This window comes from Sorex fumeus, unplaced genomic scaffold, assembly GCF_029834395.1.
Source record: "Sorex fumeus unplaced genomic scaffold, SorFum_2.1 ptg000044l, whole genome shotgun sequence".
Classification (NCBI taxonomy): domain Eukaryota; kingdom Metazoa; phylum Chordata; class Mammalia; order Eulipotyphla; family Soricidae; genus Sorex; species Sorex fumeus.
The window spans coordinates 9,628,068-9,652,894 of record NW_026606101.1 but is presented as its reverse complement, the minus strand read 5'-3'; the positions used below and the strand labels follow the sequence as shown (position 1 = coordinate 9,652,894).

General features: G+C 51.4%; 1 protein-coding gene across 1 annotated transcript in view; it reads right to left on the bottom strand.

The window, feature by feature from the left end:
• Positions 1 to 24,827, bottom strand: part of SLA2 (Src like adaptor 2) — a 29,658-nt gene extending 4,831 nt beyond the window's left edge. Inside the window, exons 1-4 of the mRNA XM_056121490.1 lie at positions 24,734 to 24,827; positions 19,757 to 19,856; positions 19,445 to 19,531; positions 16,523 to 16,626 (exon numbers count right to left, since the gene is read on the bottom strand). Of these exons, the coding sequence (XP_055977465.1) occupies positions 16,523 to 16,626; positions 19,445 to 19,531; positions 19,757 to 19,856; positions 24,734 to 24,827 (385 nt within the window). The remainder of the gene's footprint in view (positions 1 to 16,522; positions 16,627 to 19,444; positions 19,532 to 19,756; positions 19,857 to 24,733) is intronic.

Below are 24,827 nucleotides of genomic sequence, written 5' to 3'. Positions count from 1 at the left end.
AACATTTACTTTAAGGGAATAATCTAAACACTCCCATTTAAGGCAAGGAGTTTTCAAATTGAATACTAAAACAAGCTAAAAATAAAAGTGAAAAATAAAAATAAAAGTGAAGGAGTGGAGAGGCTGGACCAAGATGGCAGAGATAGAGAAGGGACCAGCATGACAACAATAGTTGGAAATTATCACGCTGGACAAGAACTGAGGGCTAAAAGTAGGTAAAGGGACATATATGATAACCTTTCAGTATCTGTATTGCAAACCAGAATGCCCAAAAGGAGGTGGGGAGGACAGAGAGAGAGAGAGAGAGAGAGAGAGAGAGAGAGAGAGAGAGAGAGAGATAGAGAGAGGAAAAGTGCCTTCCATAGATGCAGGCTAGAGGCAGGGGGTGAGGGGAATGGTGGTGGCAGGAGGGATACAGGGAATATTGGTGGTGGGAAATGTACACTGGTGGAGGGTTGGGTGTTGGAACACCGTATGACTGAAATCTAATCATGAACAGCTTTAAAGGGTCTATCTCACAATGATTCAATAAAAAAAAAAACTTAAGAAAACCCACACAATTTGTAAAAAAAAAAAAAAAAAGACCATAAGAAAAGAAGGTAGTGAGATTGTCTTGGGTTCCCAAAACAAAACACCATCCTGAAGCAGGAGACATCACAGAAAACGGGGCCATGACCAGGACTCATCGCAAAAACACTGGTGTGGTCAGAGTGTGAGGAGCCAGTGAGCAGCTCCAGGAGAATATTGAGGTAGAAGCGGGGGCTTCAGATTAGATTAGGAGTTTGAGCAAGGCCCCAGTGGTGTGTGTGAGTGTGTGTGTGTGTGTGTGTGTGTGTGTGTGTGTGTGTGTAGCAGAAACTGTAGCACTGAACTGAGGGGATGGGGCAGGACTGGGGGGCTAAAAGTCTGCATTTCTCCTGAAACTGCCCTGTGGGGACTGGCAAGGAGAGGCCTGGCAGGAAAGCATCTCTCTGTCCTTCCAGGGCTGGAGCAGACCAGTTCCCTGGTTCAGGTGAAAGCAGCCAGCCCTGCATCCCAGTACAGCACCTGACAGGAGCCCAAAGTTCCAAAGATGACTCACTCAAGATGTGGTGGGTTCTGTGCTGCCCGGGTGCCTGACTCTAAGGACTGACAACAAAGCTTCAGGGAGGCCCCAGGACTGAGCACTGGGGGGCAGCAGTGGTCCGGGCTGCAAAGTCCTGGCCATGGCCGGCAGTACAGTCCCAGTGACAATGGAGAAAGGAGGGCCCTCAGAGTCACTCAGGCCTGCAATAAAAATCCCTCACAGTAAACCAGGCACAGGGAGTAAGGGGAGCGGGGCGCGCCTCTCATACTAACGGGCAAAGACAAATGCCAAAACGGTCCCCACGCACATGAGCCCTCTCTAATCTCCCCACTGAAGACTTCAAAGTGACGACGGTAAGGATGTTCAGGAAATGAAGGAAAGTAATAGAAAAGACCTTCAAAAGGAGAGAAAGAGCGAAAAAATAGCAAGTCACTGGCGGGGCCAGACAGTGCAGTGGGCTGGGCGCTTGCCTTGTATGCGGCTGATCTGGGTTCGATCTCCGTCCCCCGAAACCCCACTAGGATTGATCCCTGAGCACAGAGCCAGGAATAAGCCTTGAGCACATCCGGGTGTGACCCAGAAACAAAATGACAAAAAAGAAGTCACTGAAGAACATGGTTGGTGAAGTAAAAAACACAGATGAACCGAGCATCAGAATAATGAAAGCTGAGGAATGAGGCTCATTCCTCAGCTTGGGGAAAAGACACATGAAACTATCAACAAAGACAAGAAAGAAAAAAGAATGAAGAAAATGTCAAGCACTTGTGGGCATAATAGAGACATAACATCTAAACTACAGGAGTTCAAGGAGAGAGGAAAGAAAATGGAAAAGAATTACTGATTGAAAAAATTACAGGGCTGGAGAGAGTAGCATACAACAGATAAGCTCTTGCCTTGCACATGGCTCACCCAGGTATGATCCTGGGCATCCCATATAGTTCCCTTGAATACAGAGCCAGGAGTAAGCTGGTAATACTGAGCATTTTTTGGGTGTGTCCTGAAAACCAAAAAGAGGGGCCGGAGCAATAGTACAGTGGGTAGAACGTTTGCCTTGCATGCGGCTGGGCGGGTTCAATCCCCGGCATCTCATATGATCCCCCAAGCACTGCCAGGAGTTATTCCTGAGTGCAGAGCCAGGAGTAACCACTGAGCATTGCTGGGTGTGACCCAAAAAGTAAAAAAAAAAAAGAATAAAAGGGAAAAAAAACAGTTAAGAATTTTCCAGTTTGCAGAAATGAAGCTTTTGGAAGAGAGCAACATAGAACAATACACTGCAGAGATGCCTCCAGGCTGTCTCCTCCAGGGCAAGCAGGAGGGGGGGCGGGTGAGACCCCTCTCCGCCCCAACAGAGCCCTGACAGCTGAAAACTTCCAGAACTCAACTGCCGCCATGCTCACGGCCCATCTCCACAGGCTCGGACAAGCCTCACCCATGAAAGAATCTCCTGTCTAACTGTATTTTAAATTTTAGAATTCCTGGAACACTTGGCCGCAAATGTGGCTACATAATGTATCAGATCTTACACCACTGATGTACCAAGAATTGCGCAGAACATTTGATGGGTTTAAAGCAGAAGGCAATATATATATATATATACACACACACACACACAAGGCTCAACCTTTAACAACATGTTAGTAATCTCTTATAGAAGGGCTTAATGGCTCTAGGGTGAAATACAACAATCTTCACACACTTTTCTCTAAGGAAAGTTTTTTTGGGGATCATTTTTTAAGCAGATTATTCATAACAAGCAATACAAAATAAATTATTTTGGTTCTGCTTTGGGGCAGGGCTTGGGGTTCAGGGTGGAAACATTTGAAATATGTTGGTGGGAAAGTTAATTGTTATGGGATTGGTGTTCGAATATCAAGTGTAATCAGTTACTGTGAACAACTTTATAAAAATAAAATAAATTTGAAGAGTGAAAAAAAGAACTTTCCCAGTCTGAGAATAAAGTAATATATTTAGACCCAAAAAGATCAGAGTTCCAAACAGAATAAACTCAAACGGAAAACCAAGACACCTTAACACTGCAAAATTTGTTGAGAGCAGAAAAATCAAAGAAGAAACTGACAGATAAGGAACCTCATAAAACCCACAGGCAACTCGTCAGAGCAAAAAAGAAAGGTATGACACAGCCAACATGTTGGAGGAAATAAACATCCAAATAAGAACACCTTAGTCTCTAGGGTATTCAGATACAAAGGCATGAACCAAAGCTTCACAGATAACCAATAGCTAAAGAATTAATGCCCACTAATTCAGCTCTAAAAGAAATCTAAAAGCCCCCAGACCCCCCAGAACTGCTCAGTGTGGCCTTGGTGATCTGGTGATCCCAGCACAGTGGGGCCTGAGTAGCAGTCACTGCATCTTTGGGTCCCATCAGCACCAACCAAACAGGATGGCTGAGAATCACCAGTGGCCCAGGTCCCCCAAGTTCCAACCTCCTCCACCACAAAAAATCAACAACAAACAAAAAACCCAAACAAACACACACACACACACACACACACACACACACACACACACACAAACACACACATGCTTTCTATACAAAGCCAAGAAATTACGGATTGCTTGCATGTATGAGACCGTGGTATTGCCAAACAACAATAAAAATGAATTGAATTCTACTTGGAGATAGTAAGATATTAAGAACATACAAAGTGGAAAAAGAGGAAAGGAAATAATGGAGTCTTGAGCAATGTGCACAAGACTCGCTCTGTACTTGAAAGGGGATATAGGGCTGGAACGATAGTACAGTGGGCATTCCTAGTTCTATCCCCCAGCACCCCATATGGTCCTCTGAGAGCTGCCACGTGTGACCCAAATAGAAAAAAAAAGGAGATATAGACTCAGAAATTCATAGGTAAACTGCATGGTAATCTCAAAGCAAATATACTTAAGGGACACGACCAAGAAAAGAAATGGTAGTCTGTAGCTGTTAGAAAAGATGAAGTCATGAAATTTACATAGAAGTGGTACAACATGGAAAGTATCATGCTAAGCGAAATGAGTCAGAAAGAGAGGGATAGACATAGAAAGATTGCATTCATCTGGGGGATATAAAGTAACAAAATATGAGATTAATACCCAAGAATAGCTGAGATCAGCCCCAGGAGGATTACTCCATAGCTTAGAGGCCAGCCAGGTGTTCTATGGGAAAGGACAGCTCAGATAGAGAAGGGAGCACCAAATAAAGGGTGTTTGGAGGATCCTCCCAGGAGGGGAGATGCATGTTGGAAGTAGACTATGGTCTGAACATGTTTGCCACTCAATGCCTCTTTTGCAGACCACAACACCCAAAAGGAGAGAGAGAACAAAAGGGAACGCCTGCCACAGAGGCAGGGTGGGATGGGGGGGATGGGGGTGGGAGCGATATCATCCATGGTGGTGGAAATGGGCACTGGTGGAGGGATGGGTGTTTGATCATTGTATAGTCGAGACCCAAGCACAAAAATTTGTGGATCTACAACTGTACCTCATGGTGTTTCACCAAAAAAAAAAAAAAAAAAAGGATTAAAAAAAAAGAAAAAAAAAAAAAAGAAATGGTAGTCTGACCATTGCATAAGAGGGGGAGGGACATACAAGGCAGACACTGTGGGCCAGAGTGATAGTATAGTGGGAAGGGCACATGCCTTAGGCATGGCCAATCTGGGTTGACCCCAGGTACCACTTATGGTCCCTTGAGCACTGCCAGGAGTGATCCCTGAGTGTGGTATGAGGAGTAAGCCCTGAACACTGCTGAGTGTGGCCAAAGGAAAACAAAAACCCAAAATAAAAATAAATTGAAAAGAAAAAATACACATCAGTGTATTTTTTTTTCTTTTTGGGTCATACCCGGCGATGCACAGGAGTTACTCCTGGCTCATGCACTCAGGAATTACTCCTGGCGGTGCTTGGGGGACCATATGGGATGCTGGGAATCGAACCCGGGTCGGCCGCATGCAAGGCAAATGCCTTACCTGCTGTGCTATCGCTCCAGCCCCAAGACACGTCAGTATTAATAATAGGAAAGCTGCACTGTTCCTGTCATATTAGTATCAAAGTAGAATTCAAGACTCAGAGATAAGGCCTTGCCAGATCAGATTTGACCCCTGTACCAGAGATAATGAGATGCACCAAGAAGACATAGGCAACCTAAACTTGTATGTAACTAACTGTCACTGTCACTGTCACTGTCCTTCCACTGCTCATCGATTTGCTTGAGTGGGCCCAGTAACATTGTGAGACTTATTGTTATGTGTTTGGCATATCGAATATGTCACGGGTAGTTTGCCAGGCTTTGCCGTGAGGGCGAGATACTCTCGGTAGCTTGCTGGGCTGAGGGGCGGAGGAATCGAAGGTGGAGGAATTGAACTCAGGTTGGCCAGGTCGGCCGCGTGCAAGGCAAACACCCTACCCACTGTGTTATTGCTCCAGCCCTCTAACTAACTAGAGATTCAAAATGCATGAAGGAAACCTGATGGAGGGGCTGGAGTGATAGCGCAGCGGGTAGGGCATTTGCTTTACACACGGCAAACCGGGGTTCGATTCCCGGCATCCCATATGGTCCCCTGAGCACCACCAGAAGTAATTCCTGAGTGTAAAGCCAGGAGTATCCCCTATGCATCGCTGGGTGTGACTCAAAAAGAAAAAAAAAAGAAAGAAAAAGAAAACCTGATGGATGACATCCATCATTATAATTATAGATTTCAGTCTCTCCTCTCAGACCTCTTCAGAGCAGTGCAGGAAATCAAAAAAAGACTTGGACAATCCAACCATCCAAGTTACCTTAGCACAGCACATTGTCTCTGCTAACAACACACGTTTTCTTTTGAGTGCACATGGAATATTCAAGACAGACTATAGACTATGCCACAAAAACAGAAATTCAAAAGGATCAAACTAATTCTTTTTTTTAGGATTGAACTAATTAAAGTATGTTCTCTGACCTCAATCGAATTTGGGATTAATAACATCATAAAGATATCTGAGGCCTTGTGGTTGAAGCAATAGTACGATGGGTAGGGCATTTGACTAACCAGGGTTTGATCACCGGAGTCACACATGGTCTCCTGAGCAGCACCAGAAGTAACTGCTGAGTACAGAGCACTGAGTACTGAGGAACCCCTGAGCACTGCCGGGTGTGGCACAAAAATAAAAAACAAAAAGACATTTGGGGCCAGAGATGGCAGTTCAAGGGCTGGATCTATAACATAACAGGTAGGGCATTTGCCTTACTCATGGCTGACTCAGATTTGATCACTGGTTAAGATGCCCAAGTCGTCCAGCCATGATCCCTTAGCACAGAGCCGGGAATAAGCCTTGAGCACTGCCAGGTGTGGCTCAAAAAAAAAAACAAAAAGAAAAAAGATAGAGGGGCTGGAGCAATAGCACAAGCGGGTAGGGCGTTTGCCTTGCACGCAGCCAACTGGGGTTCAATTCCCAGCATCCCATATGGTCCCCTGATCATCACCAGGAATAATTCCTGAATGCAGAGCCAGGAGTAATCCCTGTGCATCGCCGGGTATGACCCAAAAAGCAAAAAAAAATTTAAAAAGATAGAGATGTGGTTCAAGTGGTAAAGCACATGCCTTGTATGTAAGAGCTTCTGGGTTCGACCATCAGGAATATGTGTCTCCTTAAACAACCCGGTACAGCCCCCACAATAATATAACTGATATCTGGAAATCCTCAAATACTCATAAATCCAAGGTTCAAAAAAGAAATAAGTGACAGGGAAATTGGAAATTCCTTGTTTTGTTCTGGGACCACAACACGTGGTGCTTGGGGGCTACTCCCAGCTCTGTGCTTTGGGATCATTCCTGGCAGTGCTGGGGTGCCAGGGATTGAACTCGGTCCTGTAGGCAAAGCATGTGCTCCAGAAAAATATTTTTAACAAAATAATAAAAACTTGGGGGCTGGAGAGACAGCACAGTGGGTAGGGCATTTGCCTTGCACGCGGCCGACCCAGGTTCAATTCCCAGCATCCCATATGGTCCCCTGAGCACCTCCAGGAGTAATTTCTGAGTGCATGAGCCAGGAGTAACCCCTGTGCATTGCCGGGTGTGATAAATAAATAAATAAAAACAACTTAAGGGTCAGAGAGATAGTACAGATGCCCGCCTTGCATGCAGCGAATTTCTTTTGCTCCCTGGCACACACGGTATTCCTCCAAGCACTTCCAGGAGTGATCCCTGAGCACAAGTCCAGGAATAAGCCCTGGTTACTGGTTGTGGCTCAACACCACCCCCTCTCAAACACTCCCCAGAAAAACAGAACAACAGGACCCAGATGAAACCTGATCCTGGTGTGATCCCTGCCCCACCTGGTCTCCCAATCATCACCTCCAGGCAGAGCTCATTGGACCCCTGGGTGGTCCTGGTGACTGGCTGGTGCCACAGGGCCTAAGTGCGTTGCCATCTTGGACGATCGCATCCAATTGTAGGGCCTGGTGGGCCCATAGTTACTGGGAAGGGTTTCTGGAGCACCCCCACAGCCAAAACCAAACCAAACCACCACATGTAAATTTGCAAACCCGTGTTACCTCAGAAAAAAGAAATGAAAATAAAACTGAATTAAACTGAATTACAGTGGGAAGAAAAACCAAACATCGGGTCAGAAAGATAGTATGGTAGGTAAAGTGCTTGTCTTGCATGATGCCAACCCTGATTTGATTCTTGGCACTGCTTATGTTCCTCCAGCAGGAGGAAACCCTGAGTACTTTGGGTGTACCCCCTCAAAGAAAAAAAAAGAAAAGAACAACAGTGTAATTCACCATCTTAGGCCCTTCACCTAGAGAAATTCAGAAAATCATGTGACAGGAATCTTTTTTTTTCCTTTTTGGTCACGCCCAGCGATGCTCAGGGGTTGCTCCTGGCTCATGCACTCAGGAATTACTCCTGGGGGTCCTTAGGGGACCATATGGGATGCTGAGAATTGAACCCGGGTAGGTCGCATGCAAGGCAAATGCCCTACCTGCTATACTAATGCTCCGGCCCCACTAATCATGCTTTAAGAAAACAAACAAACAAACAAACAAACAAACAAAAACAGAGACAGGTTGGTAACATAACTAGTGGGTAGGGCACTTTCCTGCATGCAGCTGACCATGGCTCAATTCCTGGCAGGAACACAGTTCCTTGAGCCCTACCAGGAGCGATCCCTGAGCTGAGAGCCAGGAGTAAGTCCTGAGCATAGCAGAGAAGCTCCCACCCTCAAAAAAAAAAAATGACAACAGGAAACTATGAACAGGATGTATTTACAGGATGTATTTGTTTCTTTCACTGCTGTAACAAATCACCAATGACAGTAAAACAAAACAAATGCCTGACTTCACAGTCCCGGGGCCAGAAGCCTGAAAGAGGCCTCTCACCGGCCCAAAATAAAGGCTTGTCTGCGGGACTCTTTCTCTGCCGCATCCAGAGGACCACCCATTCTTCCATCTTGCCTCATTTCTAGAAGCCACCAGAATCCCCTAACTCACCATTCCTCCCCCTGCCTTCTGAGCTAGCAGGCTGGCTCCATCCAGTTTCCGCAAACTCTGACCTCCAGCTTCCCACCACTTTGTGGATTCATGGGGGCTGCATCTGGCTGATCCACGATAATTTCTTTCTTTCTTTTTTTTTTTTTGGTTTTTGGGCCACACCCGGCATTGCACAGGGGCTACTCCTGGCTCTGTACTCAGGAATTACTCCTGGCGGTGCTCGGGGGACCATATGGGATGCTGGGAATCGAACCCGGGTCAGCCGCGTGCAAGGCAAACGCCCTACCCGCTGTGCTATCTCTCCAGCCCCCTGATCCACGATAATTTCTCCATTGCAAAATCCTTTCCTAGTCAAGCTCCAGACTCCTGCTTGCAATGTAAAGAAATAGACACAAGCTCCCGAGATGGGGGGCCTAGATATTTTGGGGTCAGTCTAACACACCTGCCTACCAGAAAAAGGTCTACACCAAGCATCAGAGAGATGTCTGTGGGCAACTCATGCTTAATAGGTAAGATCAGACTTTTCCTTCTGAATTGGAGGAAAAAAGGCCGCTGCTGGGCCAGGAGTTGGCTCCGTGACTAAACTGCATTGCAAGCTCTAAGCATTGCATAGGACTGAGTCCAGTCCTATGTCCTGCATGTGCTTGGCACGATCCTGATACCGCCCTGCACCCCTTCCCCCGAGCTGTCCAGGATGGCCCAGTGCCACAGGAGATTTCTGGCCACACAAGTCCGGTGTAAGTGCCCTCTCTGGCACCAGATCTCATGTGGTGTGAATGAGAGTGAGTGCTCAGGCTGGGAGCGAGCACCAGTAAGTGTAAGCCCTACAGGCATCTCCTGCGAGCGAGCGCTGTAACCAGAATATGCACGGGCACCCCTACTTGGAGGGGTGTGGCCCCAGTGTGGGTGGGTGCTGTGACCTCAGGGCAATCCCCGGGCCACCCCACAGCTAAATGCACAGGCACCACAGCAGCCTGTGTGCGGTCATACATGGAGGCATCTGGAGGTACACGCCTAGTGCACGCCAAAGCAGTAATGTCAAATTTCAAGTAAGGCCCGTGAGTGGGAGAGGGGAACAGGGGCCCTGGCATGGATTCCGGGAAGGGCCTCTCCAGGGCACGGGCCTCACACTCTCGCAGAGTGTGACGAGTGTGCGGCTGTCCATGACAGTCTGACGCGGGGCAGGGTGGGGGTGGGCAGCTGCTGGGGACCCACCGGTGGTTGTTGCGGGGTGCCTTAGAGACCCAGCCAGGGGAGATCTTACAGGGCTTCACACGTTGGGGGGGGTCGTCGGGAAGAGGGGGAGAGCACCAGGTACGCGCCGCCTGATGCACGGGGCTGCCTGGGGCCAGTCACAGGGGCCTTGGTTGGCAAAATCCCAAGTGGGGTTGGTGGAGCTTGTCTATGCCCCTCCCCTCAGCCCAGATCTGAACTGCACTTCCCTTTTGTGGCTCTAGCTGTGGGGTGCGGTGGCCAGGTGGGGTCTGCAGAGGATGGAAGGTAGTACGTCACGTAGCAGAGCAGTGGCCTGGCGGGGCCTATTTTTAGAGTCGGCACTGTCCCCACACAGGGCTCTGGTGGCCTCACAGCACAGCTCAAGAGGACAGGTTTCTGGGGCTGGGGCGAGAGGACAGTGGGGAGGGTGCTTGCTTTGCACACGGCCTGCCTGAGTTCAATTCTCAGCATCCCATATGCTCCCCCAAGCCCCACCAGAAGTTATCCCTAAGCACAGAGCCAGAAGTAAGCCTTGAGACCACTGGGTGTAACCCCCTAAACAAAAAACAAACAAAAAAGATGCACTTCTGATCCCCATACCACATAAGGTCCCCTAAGCCCTGGCAAGAGCAGAAAGCCAGAAGTGAGCCCTGAGCACTGCGGGGTGTGACCTCCCAAAAGCAAAGATAAGCTTTTAAAAAAATTGTTTGAGGGGCTAAAGAAATAGTTCAGCAGGTAGGGGCATTTTCCTTGCATGCAATTGACCTGGGTTAGATTCCCAGCATCCCATAGGGTCCCCCGATCATCAATGGTTATAATTACTGAAGGCAGAGCCAGGAGGAACTCTGGAGCACTGCAGGGTGTAGCCAAAAAACAAGTAAAAAATTTATTTTATTTTGGGGTGGCCATACCCAGGGTGCTCAGGGGTCTCTTCTATGGATCTTGGGGACCAAGAGGTGCTAAGGATGGAACCCAGCTCCTGGGCACATGTGCTCCGGCCCTGTGAGCTGTCACTTGACCCAAGAGACTTTGTGTGTGTGTGTGTGTGTGTGTGTGTGTTTATTTTGTTTGATGCAGTGTCAGGAACGCAGGTCCTGCCTTTTCTCCTGCTGAACACTGGACACTCAGGACAAAAGCAGTGCAGAAAAGCCAGAGAAAGCCTAGTAGTGGGGTGAGCAAGCAGACCTCAGTCTGGGGGCTGTGTTCTGGGGGCTGAGACTCGGGGTTTCCCTGAGGTCCTCGGAGCCCTAGAAAATTCCCTTCCACACATGCCACAAGCACCGTGGACTGAAGATGAGCCCATTCCGCTCTCACTCCATGCCTGGGGTGACAGGAAAGGCCATCCGTCACATAGGACAAGATGGACAACGTGGGGATAAAGGGCAGGGTTTCTTTTCTTCAGAGTGAGGAGGATTCGGGCCATACCTGGTGAGGCTCAGAAGTGACTCCTGCTAGAGCCAGGGCTGGACCTGGGGGCTGCCGCATGCCAGGCCAATGCTCTGACCCCTGAACTCTCTCTCAAGACAAGTTTTCCTACTGTTTCCTTCTTTTTATTTTTTATATTTTTTTGCTTTTTTTGGGTCACACCTGGCGATGCACAGGGGTTACTCCTGGTTCATGAACTCAGGAATTACTCCTGGCGGTGCTCGGGGGATAGGATGCTGGGAATCAAACCTGGGTTGGCTGAGTGCAAGGCAAGCGCCCTACTTGCTGTGCTATGGCTCCAGCCCCTACTGTTTCCTTCTCTATTGGGGGAGGGGAGTGAGGCCCACATCCGGCAGTGCTCGGGGTCTATTCCTGGCTCTGTATTTGGGGATGGAACTGGAGTTGGCTGCTACAAGCAAGGCTTCACCCCTGTACTCTCTCTTCAGCGCATACTTCATTCTGGGTTCCCGGCTTGGGAGTGTGTTTGCAGACATAAAGGAGCATGGGAACTGTCCTGAGAGCTCAGGAAGGCAGATCTCAGCCCCTCTGCCCCAGAGTTTAACAATAGGTCTCCCGTGGGGCACGGAGAACCACCGTGTGATGTCACTCGCACCCCCGGAGCTGCACTATCAGACTTTTGTTGACCACAAACCATGTTCCGAAGTTTTACTCAGTGACACATGGAGTTACCTCAGAGCCACGCCGCATGCAGCAGAACCCCGCCGAGTGCTGCCGTTTGCGGCTCAGCCCCACTTCCTGCGCTCCTGGGCCCACACCCACTGGGTCACTGGGTCTCCACGCTGGCGGCTCATCAGACTCATCTGGGGAGCTTGAGGGCTTCCAGAGCCAGGCCCCTCCCCAACCACCATTGAGCAGAATACCCCGTGGGTGGGTTCTGAACTGCCCTCTTGGCTTAGGAACTGCGATGCCAGCACGAGGCCAGGGTCTATGCTGACCCCAGAGTGGACATGCGAACTGGGGGTGCCCAGACCAGTGCAGCAGCAGCAGCAGCAGCAGCAGCTGAGAACTTGTTAGAAATGGTGGTACTGGGGCTGGAGCAATAGCACAGCAGGTAGGGCATTTGCTTTGTATGCAGTTGACCCGGGTTCGATTCCCAGCATCCCATATGGTCCCCCGAGCACCACCAGGAGTGATTCCTGAGTGCAGAGCCAGGAGTAACCCTTGTGCATTGCTGGGTGTGACCCAGAAAAAAAAAAAGAAATGGTAGTACTGGAGCCAGGCCTCACACCCACCAAATTCAAAAGCTGGACCTGGAGCCAGGTGGTTCTCAACCAACCCTCTGGGTTGCCCTGATGCCACCAGGACTGAAGGCGCAGCAGGCAGTGCCGACCGAATGGGACTGCACTCGACTGAATGTGACTGGACATGACTGAAAAATGACAGAGCACGACTGAAGATGACTGAATGTGACTGAACATGACTGTGTCCGAATATGACTGAACACAACTGAATGTGACTGAACATGACGGAAGCAACTGAACACAACTGAACACGACCCAACATGACTGAACACAACAGCACAGCTGAACATGACTGAATGCAACTGAATGCGATTGAACACGACTGAACATGTCTGAACAGGACTGAGCGCGACTGGACATGACTGAATGCAATTGAATGCGACAATGCGACTGAACACGACTAAAAACTACTAAAAGCAAGTGAACATGACTGAATGGCATTGAATGTGACTAAAAGCGACCGAACGTGACTGAATGTAATTGAAACCTGACTGAACGTGATTGAACGTGACAGAATGCGACTGAATGCGAGTGAATGTGACGGCTTTCTTGGCCTCCAAAGCCTGACAAACGCCATCCAGAAGGACTCCTCACTCAGAGCAGAGGCCTTGGCCTTTCCTGCATCCTTGGCAGCCTCTTCTCTTTCTGACACCCAGAGTCACACCGAGATTCTTCCTCCTCTGGTGACTCGGGGGGACAAGCCTGAGCATCCGATCACCAGGTGGCTCCTGGTGGCTCCTCAGGAGCCCCATGAGCTCTGCTCTGCTACCGGCTGTGTTCTTTGGCCATTTTGGGAAAGGGTCAGAGCGGCAGGATGGGTGGCCACTGTTCTCGGGAGTGTGTGGTGGAGCCAGAGCACTTCCTGTGGCTTCTGAGCCTCACTGGGCCCCTCTGTAGCACCCCTGCCCCATTCTGCTCCCCTGCTGCGGTTTCCTGTTTGCAGCCCGTGGCACCTGGCCCCCCACACCTCTTTCCTCAGCCAGCCTATGGATGTGTGTATGAGGGTGAAAGACGGACTCCACCTGGGAAATAACAGGAGAGGGTGGGGAGAGGATCCCCCTAAAGCAGGGGAGGGGCCTAAAAGACACACTGGAGGGTCCCCCCACAAAGGAGCCCACCAACATCTGTTCTCCCACTCCTCAGCATCTCCCAGCCCACCCTGGGCCTGCCGTCCTCCCCGTGGGCTTCTCTCAGGTGTCTGAAGTCAGAGGAGCCCCAGCTTGGCACTTCTTGAGAGATTATTCCTATTCTCTAGGCCTCAGTCTCTCATGTGGGGACAACTGCGGTGTCAGCCCTGCATGGCTGCCTGAAGCAGGTGGACTGGCTGACAGAAATGCCCTCCTGGGGGCTAGAGTGATAGCACAGTGGGTAGGGTGTTTGCCTTGCATGCGGCTGACCCACGTTCGATTCCCAGCATCCCATATGGTCCCCAAGCACCACCACGAGTAATTCCTAAGTGCAGAGCCAGGAGTAACCCAAGTATCACTGGGTGTGACTGAAAAAGAAAAAAAAAAAAGAAATATCCCTCCTGTCCACCTGTCCAGGCCAAGGGGCTCAGGGAGGAAGGGATCTCGGAGGTAACTACCCAGTACCCAACACTTCTGGAGGCCTCTGCTTCCCCTGGGAGAATGGCGGGAGAGGAGGACCCGAGATGACTTTGTAGGGGGTTTCTGCTGCTATCGGGCTGGCAACTCAAACACAGAAGCCTTATCACAAGTCTACTTCTTGACTCAGAGAAGAGGATCATGGTGTGTGTGTGGGGGGGAGGGGGTGGAGGAGGCATTATGGGCCAAGGCTTATCTGGGTTCAATTCCTGGCACCCCTTACGGTCCCCTCAAGCCCTGCCAGGAAAAATACCTGAACAAAGAGCAAGGACTAATCCCTAAGCACCATTGGGTGCCCAATTTGACCAAGTTAGAGTCTTTGGGTGTGGTGAATCATAGACACATGCAGAGGTATTCAACTCTACTTTGAAATTGTCATGAGAATCAATTGATTGACAAGGGGTTTGGGGACAAAGGAGTAGTAAGTGGCTAGCCTGGGCTCAATCCCCAGCATCCCATATGGTCTCGAATCCTGCCCAAAGCAACCTCTGAGCACAGAGCTAGAAGTCAGCCCTGAGCACTGCCAGGTATGGTCCAAAAAAAACCCAAAATTAAAGAAAAGAAACCCCAAAAATAAATTAAAAAGGGGTGCTGGAGATCATAGCATACTGAGTGTTTGCTTTGCATGTGGAAGAGCCTGGCATTCCATGGGCCCCAGAGCAAATGCTGAGCACAGAGTTGGGAGTAGTCCTTGAAATATTGTCAGTCGTGGCCCTAAAAATCCAAGGGGAAACCAAAACAAAGTGGGAAGAACGCCTGCCTTGCCCCCTCCCCCCCTCCCCATGCATGAGGCCGGGAGTCGGCTCCCCAGCATGACCTCATGTTGCTGAATGCAATCCCTTGTGTGCATAGTGAGACCCAATAGCACAACTCAGGGACCCACCCTGAACGTTAAAGCTGGGCATCGGACGAGCCTCACCCAAGAGGGTCTGAGTCTCACCCAAGACGGGATGAACCTCACCCGAGAGCGGACCGGCAGGAAAACCCAGGTATGTGGGAACCCGCGACTGAGATCTCCAAGCCCGCTTGGATTAGAACTGGGCCTCCTCCCCGCAGCTCCCCGGTTTTCCGGTAGCTTGGAAGCCAGACCCACAAACTGCCCTTGGCGCCACGTAATCTCATCAACAACCAAGACCCAGAGACTCTAAACTAAAGCTCCCGGAAGAGAGAGCGCAGAATTTCCTGTACACTATATTCTATCCATAACAAGCAATACAAAGCAAATCTTCTAGCATTGCCTTTTTGGCAGGTTTGAGTAGTGGTGGGACTGGTGTCGAAATATCGAAAGTAACCAAAGTACCAGAGTAGAGAAAGAGTATGGGGGAAATTGTCTGCCACACAGGTAGGGGAAGGGTTGGAATGGGGCGGGGGGAGGGGGGGGAGAAAGGGGAAGTGGGGGGGAGGGGCAGGGATTGGGGGGGAGGGGCAGGGATTGATACTGGGGATTTTGGTGGTGGAAAATGTGCTCTGGTGAAGGGATGGATGTTTGATGATTGCATGACCAGAGCTCAAACACAAAAGCTTTGTAACTGTATCTCATGGTGAATCAATAAGAAGGGGAAAATAATAATAATAAATAATAAAATTAACATTCTGAATTAAAAAAAAATGTAATGTGGAGTATATGCCCAATTCAGTCAGCTTAATCAATGGCTGAATAAATAGCAGTACTCCTACATTAAAAAAAAATAAAAAGCTGGGCGTAACCCACAGGCTTTTTGTATGATAAAATGTAACAACAACAACAACAACAAAAAATCAGTCTTTGGGTGTTTTTATCAGTGAGAGAAAGGAAAAATGAAAGAAACTTTTTCAGATTTATCTAAGCTAGAAGGAGAAATAAAAGGATCCGGAAAACCGTTCCAGCTCCGAGAAATCCAGTGCTGTGATTTTCCAAGAGCCTGATTTCAGTACCGCCAAACAGAGCAGCTGTCCCCTTTAGGTCTGAGAGACAGCACCCCACCCCCCCACATGCAGGGAATCACTTGCGGGCAGCCTCAGAGACCCCGAGTGAGCTGCCTTTCTTTTTTTTTTTTCGGTTTTTGGGTCACACCCAGCGATGCACAGGGGTTACTCCTGGCTCTGCACTCAGGAATCACCCCTGGCGGTGCTCAGGGGACCATATGGGATGCTGGGAATCGAACCTGGGTCGGCTGTGTGCAAGGCAAAGGTCCTACCCTCTGTGCTATCTCTCCAGCCCCTGAGCTGCCTTTCTGAGGGAGAACGCCCCGCTTCCTGCTGGCAGGGGAAGGGCCAGCCCCCTGGGGCCTTCCTGCTGTTCACACTCCAGCCCACACGCCCCAGGGACCCCCACCGGGCCCCTCCAGGCCTCTCCTCCGCGGGGCCCCCAGTGTGGTTCTTGAGTCAGGGCCTGGCGCCTGCCCACAGAGAGGCCTGGACTCTCGGGGGAATGGGTCGGTGGTGTCCAGGCATCAGAGAGAGTCCGCACCCCACCTGCAAGGCCCAGCTCAACACCCACCTCTCCGGGTCTGACTTTCTCGGACGATGAAGGACCCGCCTTGGTTCCCCGGCAGCAGCAGCAGCTCCTCGGCTTTCTCCCGGCTCAGGCCTTCATACAGCCACCTGGGGAGCAGCAGAGAAGGGGTTGGGGGTCGGCCGTTCAGATGGAGGGTTGACCACGACCCCGGTGGAACCCTCTCTCCCAGCTCTGGGGCCCCCACAAGGCCTGCTTCCTCTGGGCCTCTGAGTTCCATCTGTACCAGGAGGAGCCGGTCTCAGGGTCTCGGGGACCCCCTCGGCTTTACTCTCTTGCTCCTGGGTCCGGGGTCTCAGGGGCTCCGTCTTGGAGGCCTCATTTCCCAGTGGCCAATGCGGGTGCGGGTGGGGTTTGGGTGAGCCCCTCTCTCCTGGCACTGCCCTTACTCCATCGCCTTGCCTGGCTGAGAGGCTGGGGATAGCGCCCCAAACTGGAGTGCATGATTGCTCACAGCGGCCCTGGGTTCAATCCCTTGCATCAGAGTCCTGGAAGCACTGTTGGGAGTGGCCCCTCACCAAAGGAATTGGATAGGGAAATCTATTTCTAGTTGCAGTAAATATTTATTTTGAGATTTGACTTGGGGGGTGGGGGTACTCCATACCCAGTGATGCTCGGGGCTTACTTCTGGCTCTTCCCTCCAGGAATCACTCCTGGCAGGGCTCAAGGGACCATAAGGGATGCCAGGATGGAACTCAGGTGCAAGGCAAGTGCCCTACCCCCCGGATTATTGCTCCAGCCTGAGCATTTTGTTTTTACTGGGGCATCCCTGTGGTGTCAGCCCCAGGATGTGCCTGATAATAAGCCACCCAGAGGTGCAGGCCTGACACCTGGGACTCAGACCTGGCCACACAATGGTCCAGGCCACCAGGGCCACACCCAGTGGTGCTCTGGGTGGGGGGGTGTACAGGGGGGTCAAACTTCAGGAGTGCAAGCATGAACTCTAGTCCTTTCAGTTCTTTATCTGTTCGGTCCAGGCTGGGGGGCTATTATGCCCCACGGTGCTTGGGGATCATGTGAAAGGGTCTAGTTCCCACGTGCAAAACAAACAGAAGTTCCAGCCCTATATGACACTTTGTGCCATCTCCCTGCCTTCCCTTCTCCCATATGAGCATGTGTGTGTCTGTGTGTATGTATCTCTGTCTGTGTGTCTATGTGTGTCTGTGTGTCTGTGTGTGCGTCTGTCTGTGTGTGTGTCTGTGTATCTGTGTGTGTCTGTGTGTGTGTCTGTATTTCTGTGTGTGTGTCTGTGTGTGTGTCTGTATTTCTGTGAGTGTGTGTCTGTGTGTGTGTGCTGGAGACAGAAGCCAGGGCCTCAGGCAGCAAAGCAAAATCCTTCGCTGGTGAGCCATGTCCCCAGCAACTATATGAGTATTTTATTCTATATTTTGGATTTTGGTTCAGATCTGGGACTTACTCCTGGCAGGGCTGAAGAAGCCATATGCATGGGGCCTGAGTGATAGTGCAGCGGGTAGGGCATTTGCCTTGCACACTGCTAACCGGGTTCAATTCCTGGCATCCCATATGGTCCCCTGAGGACCGCCAGGAGTAACCCCTGAACATTGCCAGGTGTGACATTCCCCCCCCACCAAAAAAAAAAAAAGAGAGAGAATTAGAAACCATATAGTGTCAGGAGTGCGTCTTAGCTGCTGTACTATTTTTCTGGCCCCTTCTGTGTAAACATTTCAAAGTTTCACCCTGTGGTTAAAGGCCTGTGGTCAACGATTTTTTGTTTTCACCGGAACCTAACAAACTCCCAGAGGGACTTATTTGTGGGCAGAAAGGTTGGACTAGGAATATTCAAGACATCCTCATTTTTTGGGAGAGCTCACCCAGCCTCATCACTTCTTGACCCAACACGGGGCTGCGGGATCACAGCTGACCATGCCCACACTCTCCTTCGCCCTGAACCCTTCCCAACCACAGCCATCCACGGGAAGCTCAGTTGCAGTGAAAAGGGCAGGAAGTTCCGCAGGAATTCTCTAGATTCACTCAGTCATGGCCTCCTCCTGTCCCGGGACAACCAGGCCTGAGACTCTCAGTCACAGAAGCCAATGGGTTGCATGAACAAGGCCCTGTGAAGTTTCACAGGCAAAGTCAGAGGCTGAGTGAAGCCCAAGGAAATGACTCAGTGAGACTGTAGCCAATGGTGTCACCAGTCAACTGGGCCTCGTATTTTTTTTTCTGTAATACAGCAAACAAGTTTCTAAAATTGAAACTGTACATGAAGACCAGCAAGGGAAGGGACTGCTGGAGGCCTTCAGGCTTTCCTTGTCTTAACCTTGGTGCTTGGAGCTAGAGGCAGCTCGGGAGTAGAGCACCTGCCTGGCATATGCGCAGCTCTGGGTTCCATCCCTGGCATTGCAAAACACACAGCATGGCGCTAGGCAGTCACCAGGCCCCTCAAAAAAGGCAGGTGCACGAGTCAGGATGGTGCCCCCATGGGAAGGAAGCCCACACGATGACCTTCCATGCCAGGGACCCAACCCAGGACTCCTGCGTGTATGGCTTGTGCTCCAACCCTCCGGCAGCCTCCCCCACCCTGGGTCAGAGCTGAAGAGTGCAAACACAGTGACACACTGCCGACCCCCATGGGGTTCAGGGAGAACCTCTGGAGGCCGGAGATGCCCTCTTTCTTGGGCACCTTGTGATGGCTCGTTGGGTGGATGCCCGCCCTCCTCCCCCGTCCACTCTCCATCTCAGGACCCTCAGACTCTGCTGCCCACAGGTCCCTGCAGCTTCCTCCACCAACCGGAGCCAGACGGCTCCAGAGAAGGTGGGTGGCGGTGAGGGCCCACGCTGCTCTTGTCCCCACGCTGCTCTGCATCCAACTGGGCAGAGAGGTGGTGCCGGGGGAAGAGAGGCAGGAGCTGGCCCACTGCAGCCGGGTTGGCTGTGGAAACTCACCCCTGGGAGATCTTGGCCACCTGGATACTTGGGACGCTGTATCCTCTGCCCGAGGCCTCTGACACCACCGTCCACCAGTCCCCGTTCCTGCAAAGAAAAGGGAGGGGGAGGGCCCCTCTTAGAAGTGCCACTGGGCTCTGCAAGGATCCTTTAGGTGCATCCTGGGACCCCTGGCCCTCTGAGCGCCCAGGCCCCACACACCAGGCCATCTAAGTTCCTCCTCCCGGCTCCTGCCAGACCTTCATGGGGTCATAGGTGAGCTTGGAGGGTCCACAGCAGGAGAGAGCAGAGCCCCACCGGGAAAGGACTTACTCAGAGATGATGGTCAGGGGCTCCCCCAGTCTCAACGTCAGCTCTGTCGGCTCACCCACCGGGAAGCTGCCCAGGGCCACGGCGCTGGCTCCACTCCTTCCTGGAAGGAGAGACAGAGCCAGTCATCCCTCCACTGGAGGGTCTGGATCCCACCCTTGCGCATGCAGATAGCTCTTGCACGTCACTTCTACAGGAAAGGGACTCCTGGGTACAATCCTTCTAAGTTATTTCTTTGGGACCCGTGCCTGGTGGTGCTCAGGGCGGTGCCCCGGGCTGTGCTTGGAGAACCATATGTGGTGCTGGGGATGGAACCGCAGTCTGCAGCTTGCAAGGGAAGTGTTCTACCTGCTATAGTATCTGAACCCTTAAGTAATTTTTTTTCTTTTTGGGCCACATCTGGCTATGCTCAGGGGTTGCTCCTGTCTCTGTGCTCAGGAATTACACCTAGTGGTACACAGGGGACCTTATGGGATGTCAGGGATCAAACCTGGGTCAGCCATGTGCAAGATAAGTGTCTTCCCCGCTATACTATTGCCCTGGGCCTCCCTAAGTAATTTCTGTGGTGGCTATACTTGTGCATTAGGGGGACCGCCAGGGCCACACCCAGTGGTGCTCAGGGCCCCCGTGGAACTCACAGTCTCCCACACCCAAGGCATGTGCCCTACTATTTTTTGTTTGTTTTCTTTTTGGTCACACCCAGCAATGCTCAGGGGTTACTCCTGGCTCTGCACTCAGTAATTACTCCTGGCGTTGCTCTGGGGATCATATCGGACGCCGGGGACCAAACCCGGGTCGGCTGTGTGCAAGGCAAACGCCCTTACTTGCTGTGGTTTTGCTCTAACCCTGAGTCCTACTGTTTGAGCCAAGCCCCGCAATCCCTTCATTTATAGGATTTTTTTTTTTGGTTGTTGTTGTTTTTTTTGGGGCCACAACGGCCAGGCTCAGGGTTTACTCCTGGCTCTGTGCTTAAGGGATCACCCCTGGAGGGACTTGAGGGGGATAATGTGGGGTGCTGAGGACCTAACCCGGGTTGACTATATGCAAGGCAGGTGCCCCGCCCACTGTGCAGGTTTTCACAGGTTTTTATAGAGGGATTCTGCTGCTTCGAGAAGTGGGCACCCACGGCCCACAGCAGGGTCAGCATGGGCCTCTGAGCTCTGCTTGTGCGGCACTGCAGAGGCAGGCCTTCTGTCTCCCTGGAGGAGGTGCAGCTGGTCCAGCCGTGTGTGTCGGGTCAGGCCTGACTGGTGCTAGGGGCCCCTGTGGTAGTCATTTCCAGTCAGCCCAATGCCCAGAGGGGACTGTGGTCTAGCCCCGAGGGAGTGAGGTCACAGCTTTCACCATACTCTCAACTTCTACCTCCCCGGGGGTACTGTAAGAGGTGGCCATCAAGACCGAGCCCACACCTGGATGGGGGACACTAGGCCAGTCACTTAACTTCAGAAGGGCCCTGAGCCTCAGATGCTCTAACAGGGAGCCAGGGAACCAGAAACCCCAGGCCCTTCAAGTCACCAGGACTGGTTGTGAGGATGTGGGTCTGTCCCCAGAGGCTGCTGAGGGGATGTAGGACCCGACAGGTGGAGTTGAAGAGATGTGTGGCAACAAGACTGATATCCCCTGGGGACAGGGGGACAATGTATATGTGTGGGGTGTCCACTAGAGGCCAGAGTCTGGTTCTGGGCTGGCGTAGAGACCTCACGGTGACCCCATTCCCGTCTCTCCTCCCGAGTCTCTCAGCCAGCTACCTCAGGGTGAAGGAAAATGCCTGATGTTTGGGAAAAACATCCCAGCATGGCTTGAGGAGGGGTCCTTCAAGGGGGTAGGTCTGGGGCACTGAAGAAAGGGCCCTATCCGTCCCAGATCCCCCATGGCACTGACATGCTGTCTTCTCTTGTTCACTCCCCTTCATTCTTTTCTTTCTTTCTTTTTTTTTTTTTTTTTTTTTTTTTTGCTTTTTTGGTCACACCGGTGATGCTCAGTGGTTACTCCTGGCTCTGCACTCAGGAGCTGCTCCTGGTGGTACTCGGAGGACATATGAGATGCCAGGGATCAAACCCAGGTTATCTGCGTGCAAGACAAATGCCCTCCCTGCTGTATCATCACTCGGGCCTCAATTCTTTTATTTTCCTTTGGAAGTGCTGGGACGGAATCCCCAGCCTCGCACAAGTAAGGCTTGGTGGCCCCGATGACCGGGACTGTACCTTTCTTGTCCTCTCCTATGTTCCCGGGTCCTGTGTCCTCTAGTGCTGGCACAAGGCCTGGTATTTGGTGGCAGCTTGTAGATTGCCCTACCAGGAAGCATGGGGGGGGCACATGACACCCCCAGGCTTGCCTCAAGGTCATCCTCCTGCTGTGATCGGGGGTCTTCCAAGCCAGACCTCCCCTGTGGTGTCTCTGGGAGAGTAGGGATCCCTGCGCCCCTCAGGAGCCACAGGGCAGAAAGCCCCAGGACCCCTGTGCATGGGGTCACCACCATCAGAGCGGGCCCTGGCTCGAAGTAGCTGTCGGGGCAGGCTGGTCGGAGAGGAGAAGGAAGGAGAGGGGAGGGGAGGGGAGGAGAGGAGAGGAGGCTGCTCAGCGCCCAGAGGCTGGCTAAGGAAGACAGCTTCCTCCTGCAATGGGATCGTTAGGGTTCAGGACACAGAAGTCAGTGGGGGCGGGGGGACCCAGTGGAGGTGGGCTCAGTGAGACGGCGGGGGAGGGGGGATCCTTGCCACTGCAGCTGAGTTCCAGTGGGGCCAGCTGCCACCCACATCCCATCACACACACTAGTCTGCAGGGTCCTTCTACTGGCCTGCGTGTTCCTATCCTTCCTCCTCAAAGTGCTGCTGGATTCTGGTGTTGTCCTGTGAGGGGCAGCCGTATGCATCCACAAGGCTGGCCCCAGCTTCAACCCCAGCTTCGATGCTATTGAGAAGCCACTTTTTAGAGGAGAGTCCCGTTTAAAGCAGGAGACTAGGCAGCTGGTACAATGGGGAGGGCGTTTGCCTAGCATGTGGCTGACCCAGGTTCAATCCCAGGTGATCCATATGGTCCCCTGAGCCCGTCAGAAGTGATTCCTGAATGCAGAGCCAGGAGTAAGCCCTGAGTATTGCTGGGTGTGTACCCCCCAGCTCCCAAACAACACAAAAAAAGTAGAGTTGACATAAAGTAGGTTAATTTCCACAACATGGGTGGGGTCTCATCAAATCATCTGAAGATCCTCTGTGGAAGAGCATAGATGGGGTCAGCTGAGGAAATGAAGGTACACACACACACACACACACACACACACACACACACACACAGAGTATTCTGGAGACCCCTGAAAAATATACTACCAAAAAAACAAAAAAACAAAAAACCCAAATCAGTTTGTGATCTGAGAAAGAACTTTGGGAATTTTTTTTTTGTAATCAAAGGCTGTAATTATGACATCAACATATTAATATTCGAAGAGATTTTTGTCCTTTAAGAAAACGGACATTTTTTGTTAGCTTGGAAAATTATGGTTGGGGTCCGAGCAATAGTACAGCAGGTAGGGTGTTTGCTTTGCATGCAGCCGCTCTGGGTTCAATTCCCGCTGCCCCCAGCATCCCATATGGTCCCCCGAGCACTGCCAGGAGTAACTCCTTGGTGCAGAGCCAGGAGTAACCCCTGATCATCATGACCCATAAAACCAAAAACAAAGAAAATTATGGTCAAAAGTTCAACTATGGGGCTGGAAAGATAATACTGGGGTAAAAGTGTTTGCACTGAATGTGCCCTTGATTCCCAGCACAACATAATCCACTACTGTCTGTGTGTGACCCTAAGCACGGCCGGAGGGTCCTAGCAGCAACCCATCCTCAGCAAGTCTCTGGAAAATCCTTGAAAGTTGCCTTTTGGCCTCCTGAGCACCACTTGAGAGGATAAAACCAACTCCTCCCCTCTGCCAACACACACAGATACACACACACTCCACTTCTGCATGGTACGTGTTCATTTTTTCCTTTTTTTTTTTTTTTTTAAGTTTTTGGGTCACACCTGGTTATGTTCAGGGTTTTTTTTTGTTTTTTTTGTTTTTGTTTTTGTTTTGCTTTTTTGGGTCACACCCGGACACGCACAAGGGTTACTCCTGGCTCTGCACTCAGGAATTACCCCTGGCGGTGCTCAAGGGACAATATGGAATGCTGGAAATCAAACCCGGGTCAGCCGTGTGCAAGGCAAATGCCCTACCTGCTGTGCTATCGCTCCAGCCCCCGATGCTCAGGGTTTACTCCTGGGTCTACACTCAGGAATCACTCCTGGTGGGCTGGGGAACCATATGGGTTGCTGGGGACCAAACCCAGGTCAGGCGCGTGGAAGGCAAACACTGTTGTACTATCTCTCCGGTCAATGTCTGAGTTCCCCAGTGGTCATTGCCCTAATTTTGTGGCCAGCGTTTCACAGCATTCCTCAGAAGAGGAGGCCCATTGGAGCATCTCTGTCCCAGAGAATTTCTGCCACGGCAAGAATTTCTGCCACGGCAAGTGTATAACTGTGCTTGCCAACCAAGACATGCAGGGTGAATGTGGTTGACTGAGTTTTCACTTCTTGTATTTCACGCCACACCTAGTGGTGTTCAGGGTCTCGGGCCAGGGGTCAAACCCAGGCCTCCTGCAAATGCATGTGCTCAGTTCTTGGAGCTCTCGCTCCGGTCCCTAAATTTTCACTCATATTTTCCTTTCAAAGGTAAATGGCCACATGTGGCTGGTGGCCATGGCAGTGGCCTGGGCAGCTCTGGGCAGTGGCAGAAGGGTGGGTAAGGCAGAGAATTTTCAACTCAGTCTCCAAACAAATATGCAGAGGAGGAAGGAGGGGTGGAAGAAGCCTGGGGCCTCCCCTGCCCCTCAGGATGGCATCGTGGGCAACCACTGGCATGAAAGAAAGCCAGTGTCTGGAGTGCCCCGTGCAGCCCCCCCCCCCCCGAATACCCTTCCCCCTGCCCTGAGCCCCGACCGTCCCAGTGGAGCCTACCTGCCGCTGGCGCCGGCGCAGGGCCCTGGTCTTGCGCAGAAAGGTTGGAGCTGGCACTCGGCAGCCTTTTTTTCCGGCTGGGCTGACTTCCCAT